Source organism: Anabas testudineus, chromosome 2, assembly GCF_900324465.2.
Source record: "Anabas testudineus chromosome 2, fAnaTes1.2, whole genome shotgun sequence".
Lineage (NCBI taxonomy): Eukaryota > Metazoa > Chordata > Actinopteri > Anabantiformes > Anabantidae > Anabas > Anabas testudineus.
In genome coordinates, this window is record NC_046611.1 from 17,625,854 (window position 1) to 17,632,568 (window position 6,715).

Here is a 6,715-nt window from a genome sequence, read left to right on the forward strand (position 1 = left end):
TAAGGTCTGGAGACTGACTAGGCCACTCCATGACCTTAATATTCCTCTTCTTGAGCCAGTGATTTGTTGCCTTAGCCGTGTGTTTTGAATCATTGTCATGCTGGAGTACCCAACCACGACCCTTTTCAATGCCCTGACTGAGGGAAGGAGGTTCTCACCCAACATTTGACGGTACATGGCCCCATCCATCCTCCCTTTGATGCGGTGCAATTGTCCTGTCCCCTTGGCAGAAAAACACCCCCAAAGCATAATGTTTCCACCTCCATATTTGACAGTGGGGATGGTGTTTTTGGAGTCATAGGCAGCCTTCCTCCTCCTCCAAACACAGCGAGTTGAGTTGATGCCAAAGAGCTCGATTTTGGTCTTATCTGACCACAACACTTTCACCCAGTCTTCCTCTGAATCAGTCAGATGTTCAGTGGCAAACTTCAAACGGGCCTGTAGATGGGCTTTCTTGAGCAGGGGGACCTTGCGGGCACAGCAGGATTTCAGTCCTTCACGGCGTAGTGTGTTACCAACTGTTTTTTTGGTGACTATGGTCCCAGCTGCCTTGAGATCATTGACAAGTTCCTCCCGAGTGGTTCTTGGCTGATTCCTCACCGTTCTCATTATCATTGAAACTCCACGAGGTGAGATCTTGCATGGAGCTCCAGACCAAGGGAGATTGGCAGTTAATTTATGTTTCTTCCATTTGCGAATAATTGCACCAACTGTTGTCACCTTCTCACCCAGCTGCTTGGCGATGGTCTTGTAGCCCATTCCAGCCTTGTGTAGGTCCACAATCTTGTCCCTGACATCCTTGGAAAGCTCTTTGGTCTTGGCCATGGTGAAGAGTTTGGAATCTGGATTGATTGATTGCTTCTGTGGACAGGTCTCTTTTATACAGGTAACGAGCTGAGAGGGCCAATGTCAGCTCGTTACCTGTATAAGATCCACCTGGGAGCTAGAGATCTTGCTGACGGATAGGGGATCAAATACTTATTTCCTTCATGGAAATGCAAATTAATTATAACTCTTTGAAACAGCATTTTTCTGGATTTTTTTTGTCATTGTTGTGTCTCCACTGTTCAAATACACTACCATTGAAATTATAGACTGATCATTTCTTTGTTAGTGGGCAAACTTACAAAATCAGCTGGGGTTCAAATAATTTTTTTCCCTCAAGTGATAATGTTATGTAACATACCAGGATAATCGATTAGTGGGTAAAATGAATGTAACATTCATTAGCAGTCAGAAAATTTTTGAAATTACAGTTCAAATATTGTATAGATGATGTGAGAAGAGAGCATTAGTTTGTTTTCTGCTTGTCGATGGGATTGTCTGACCCACATGTAGTTTAATTTCATCAAAGTTATAGTTTTTCAGATGCCAAAAAACTAAATCACTGGTTAGTGTTTTTTTAAAACTCCCCCTGACAAGAGTGGTTTGTTGTTTCACAAAGAACAATGAAAGAAAAGCTTAGTGGGAGGTTGCATTAAGTTACTGATGCTAATTAGTGGCACATTTCCTGTGATTGGGCAGAGAATACTGCTAATTATTAGCACAATTTTGAAACATACTTTTATCTGTGATTTTTTTTTATTATAATCAAAATATTGAACATTATTAAAAACATTTTCATTGTATGTTAATGTCCAGTGTAATCGTAGTAATACTGTAGTAGACATGAGACAAATCTTTCTAATTGTAATACAATTTTTTTCCTAGTGTGAACGTGTAAATAAGCAGCTCTTCATTAGCGCGTTAGTCAAATTAGCAGTGTTTCCTTCCTCTGCCCTCTAGTGGACAAAAAGCGATTGTTGCAACTTTAAATATAAAACATCTTAAAATATTATAATGCAAATACACTTAAATATCATAAAAACTAGTACTTCAACTGGATACTACTACACTTTTTACACCAACACTATCCAACAACATCTCTCTACTTACTGTAAAGTTCAACATAGACCTTTTTTTTTATTTAGTGTTTCAAATTTAAATGAGAGGTAAAATCATAAAAGAAACTGCCATTTAACAAACCAAGTGTTACATTTATTTATTTTAATGTACTCATTCATGTGCATTCAGTCAAACTTTGCTCCTCCTCCCACCCAACAGTTAGCTGATAGGACAGGCGGTGTGTGTTTGCTGTTATAAGAGCAGAGGGAGAGAGGGAAGACCACAGTAGCTTGCAAAGTGATGATCTGTCTGCACTCGCACAGCGAGCTGCCGCGCCGTGCTCTGCTCTCTCTGACTCTCATGTTTCTGCTCACTGTTAATCAGTCTTACATGCTCCTTCCTGCATGCACCTCTGCTTTCTGCTTCACTCCTACCCCTTGTCTTTCTCACATCTTCTTAGGGAACATTTATTTCAACTTCTTACTACGCGCACTTTCTCTCCAGAGGGGGAGAGATGAGAGAAGAGCTGTTAGATTGTCCTTGGCTGGGAGTAACAGCAGCAGCAGCAGCAGCAGCAGCAGATGTTTGAAGAGAACTGCCTTTCTTGGTGAGCCGGAGGGGGCAAAGGGAGAAGAAGGAACAGTGGCAAATATTTTTTCATTTTTCTACAAGGCCACCAGGCTTGTTCCCCAGATTTAGATCAGTGAAAGACACACATACCGAGCTCTGAGACCGACAAACCAGATGGACACATAAAGGAAAAAAAAGAAGACTTAAACCAAGAAAACAAGGAATTTAAAAGGAGACATAATGAACACCACAGATCACCATGGATTAAGTCAAGGCTACCAGAACAGGAGCCAAACTCCAACAACTTTACCAGCTAACAAGGACCTATCATCTGAAGAGAAGGACTCTTCTGCAGGATGTTACGGACAGCTGCTGATTTCCACAGAGGTTTTCCTCACCCTGGGCATCGTCAGCCTGCTGGAGAACATTCTGGTTGTTGCGGCTATTGTCAAAAACAAGAACCTTCACTCACCTATGTACTTTTTCATTTGTAGCCTGGCTGTTGCCGACATGCTTGTGAGTGTCTCCAACGCCTCTGAGACTATTGTCATCGAACTTATCAATGGAGGCACCCTGACCATCCCTATCACGCTGATTAAAAGCATGGACAATGTGTTTGACTCTATGATTTGTAGCTCTCTGTTAGCATCTATCTGCAGCCTGCTGGCTATTGCTGTCGACCGCTACATCACCATCTTTTATGCACTTCGATACCACAACATTGTCACCTTGCGAAGAGCAATGCTGGTCATCAGCACCATTTGGACGTGCTGCACAGTGTCCGGCATCCTGTTCATTATCTACTCAGAAAGCACCACGGTGCTCATATGCCTCATCACCATGTTCTTCACCATGCTGGTGCTCATGGCATCACTGTACATCCACATGTTCCTGCTTGCGCGCTTGCACATGAAGCGGATCGCAGCACTGCCGGGCAACGCACCCATCCATCAGCGAGCCAACATGAAAGGCGCCATCACCCTCACCATCCTCCTTGGTGTGTTTGTGGTGTGCTGGGCGCCCTTTTTCCTCCACCTCATCCTCATGATCACCTGCCCCAGGAACCCCTACTGCACCTGCTTCATGTCCCACTTCAACATGTACCTCATCCTCATCATGTGCAACTCCATCATTGATCCCATCATCTACGCCTTTCGCAGCCAAGAGATGCGAAAAACCTTCAAGGAGATTTTCTGCTGCTCACAAGATATGTTGTGTGCGTGAGCTTCTTGTTTAATTAATGTCAGCAGAGTTAAGACCCCGATAGCCACAATCTGCAATTTAATTTAAACTTGGCCAACAAGGAATTTGCGGTTTAGAGCTATAATCACTGTGGCTATAAAGTCAGTCAGGTTCCTGAAGAGGTAGGTTTATCAACACCATGTAACATAGAGCATCACTCTGGAGACAAATGCTTTTTAGTTTTCTAGTGAATTCTGTTCTTAAGTGCAATTTGAAATATATGTTACCAGGATGTAGAGCATGCAAACTGAAACACAACAAACCTTTTTCTCTTTCTCACTCTGAAAGCTTTTCTTGTTTGTGATCAAAGAAAAACAAAAATAATGTGATCATCTTAAATTTATACAACACAGGATATCTAACAGAGGAACAAGTATATGACAGGCTACCTCCATGTTTAAGAGTGGGATCCTATTCATAGGAGATTAACATGATGAATGTAAAAAAAAAAAAAAAAAAACCTTTTTCATTGTATGAGATAAAATGATGAGGCAAAAAGCCTTCACTGTTTTCTTTCATGTATAATGTGCCAGTCGTGATGGAGCAGATGAAGGGAAATGCAGGGAACATCCTGCTCATTATCATTCATGAAGTGTTTTTACCTTTTCACCAAGGTGGTATTTCACTTAAGTAGAAAAGAAACTTGAAAAAAACTCCTTTCAAACTACGTAATTTGTGGGAAAAAAGCTGTTAGATGTGATTTTCCAAGCTGTTTTATACAAATAGGAGCTCGACGATCAGACTAGATCTCTTCTTGAATCACAAAAGCAAGAGCACAAACTAAAAAGCGTCACATTTCTTCTTTGCCTAGTTGCCATTTCTCATCTCTCTCCCACTCAGCATATTAACCACAAGCTGTTTTCTGAGGCTTACAAGACCGAATGTCATCTTAAACGTTAGATGGTACACTTGTAAAATCCTTCACTGGCACACACTTAAAGCACTGAGGGTAAATCATTTTATATCTGGATTCACAGGGAAAAAAAAAATCAGGTAATTTAGAACATGAAAAAATGTATTTCAGTGTGTGTGTGAATATTTTTCTCAGGCGTGAAAGATGATTTAATAAGCATCTCTGGTTTATGTTCAGTTCATTTGCACCAGCACATGGTGGCTTGAATCATTTCTCCTAATGTGGATTCCCATGTTTTTTGCCTCCATGATGGCAATTTTATGTCTTTCTCCTAAAAGCTTGATGCCAGAAATGAGAATTTTATTTGGCAGCTGAATAGAAAGTAAATTTTCATTTTCTTTGAGCAAATAACGCGACCAGACCCTCCTCAAACCTGATGAAACCGCTGAGACGGTCCCGTGTGATTCATGAAAACTTTTGCTTTCCCGTCAGTGTTTGTGAACTAGTGGTTTGTGTAGTGTCACTTGTTGAAATGCACATGCTGGAGCTCTCGACATGTGCATGTGAATGTATAGAGATCTATTTTTCATCATGTTCATGTAACAGGACAAATTGTAATGAATATATATTTTTATGTATGTGTTGTGTAACTTGTTGCTTTTTATCCTCGCCTTAAATCTGTACTGTGTGCACTGTGATGTAAAAAGCAACTGTATCCTCTGTGACAGTATTTCAGAAACTGATGTAATCAGTCTTTACATGTAGGTAAATGCGAATTTCAATATTGCCTTATTAATTTATGCCTTTTAAACTGTGCATTTCTAAGCTCTGAAAATTCACGAGAAAACAGTCATGGAAATGTGTGTGTAGTTTACTGTTAAAAGCGTTGCCTGGAATATGATTCATGCGTGTCCATATGAAGGCGTTTGCTTGACAACTGCATCCTCTGTGAATCACTGCTGCAAAGTAATGGAAATAAATCATAATGCCACCTCAGCATAGATCTGGTTCTGAACATTCCTCTGGGGTGTAGACGATAACCTTTACGCCAAGATTGGGTAAATGACTTTTCACGTTGGTAGAGATGGAGAAACGTGAAAATCTCACACTCAGAAACATCTGGACTTTCTGTTTACAAAAGCCAACAAGTGTGGTATAAAAGGTCACTGACAACAAAGCATTCATACAAGTATAACTGCAATAGTAGGTTTAGAGAAACCTGACCTTAATTCTACAGTGAGAAATAGAAATGTAACACACTTCCTTCCCTGAGGTGAAATACGAGCGTTTCTGCACTAGAAACTTTCCCACTCGGTTATAGATCACGGTGAATAATTTAATGTGAAGTAAACAAAACATTTATAACTCTGAGCAATAGCTTCTCTGTGGCTGTGATTGCAGCCGGTGCCAGTATTGCTTCGGGAGCATCAGTGTGACAAACAGGAATGTTAATTGCAAACTTTTAATAGACTTTTACATTCATGGATATTAAAGTACACACAGAATCGGAAAAATGTCAGAGATGTTTACTGTTTTATTCTGTTAGTTGTTGTTTGGATCATGCTTTCTTATTAAATACTGTATTCTGTTATACTGTAAAACCTTTTCCCACTGATTAATTGAAGCTGGGACATGCTCCATGTTTCTTAAATGTCTTGCTACTAAGTATCCAGAGAGGCAAAAGCATTTAATTTATCCATTTAAGCAGCAAGAAATATTCTTAAGTAGATAGTTATTGTGTGTTGCATGTTGCATCATGCAAAACTATTACAAAGTTAAAATGCATGACTCAGCATTAGTTCCCACTAAACTCAGATTAAGATTTAATTTGGTCCCAGACATATCAGACCATGTTTTCTTTCTTTCTTTCTTTTTTATTTGTTTTTGCTGCAGCAAAATGGAACGAAATAGCACAGCAGGTGTGCTTGCTCCAGTTAGAAGCTGCACTTCAGCTCAAACATCAGCAGAAACCTTTCTGGTAACTAGTAAGAAGTAAAGTGTAAAGAAAAAGGTACTTTACGTATGTAGTATACGGACACTTGTGGGCTCCACGATTACTTCCCACTAGGAGCCAAAAATTGATCAACATAATGTGAATGAGAATTATCTGCAGCTGTAAGTTTCTGCTGGATGCTTTAAAAATCTGAAACGTTTTTTAAATAACGT

General features: G+C 40.1%; 1 protein-coding gene across 1 annotated transcript; it reads left to right on the plus strand.

Annotated features, from left to right (window-relative positions):
* The first annotated feature begins 2,694 nt into the window (after positions 1-2,694).
* On the plus strand, positions 2,695-3,678 carry mc4r (melanocortin 4 receptor). Its single transcript, XM_026363339.1, has one exon. The coding sequence runs from the start codon at positions 2,695-2,697 to the stop codon at positions 3,676-3,678; it is 984 nt and encodes a 327-aa protein (XP_026219124.1).
* The last annotated feature ends 3,037 nt before the right edge of the window (positions 3,679-6,715 follow it).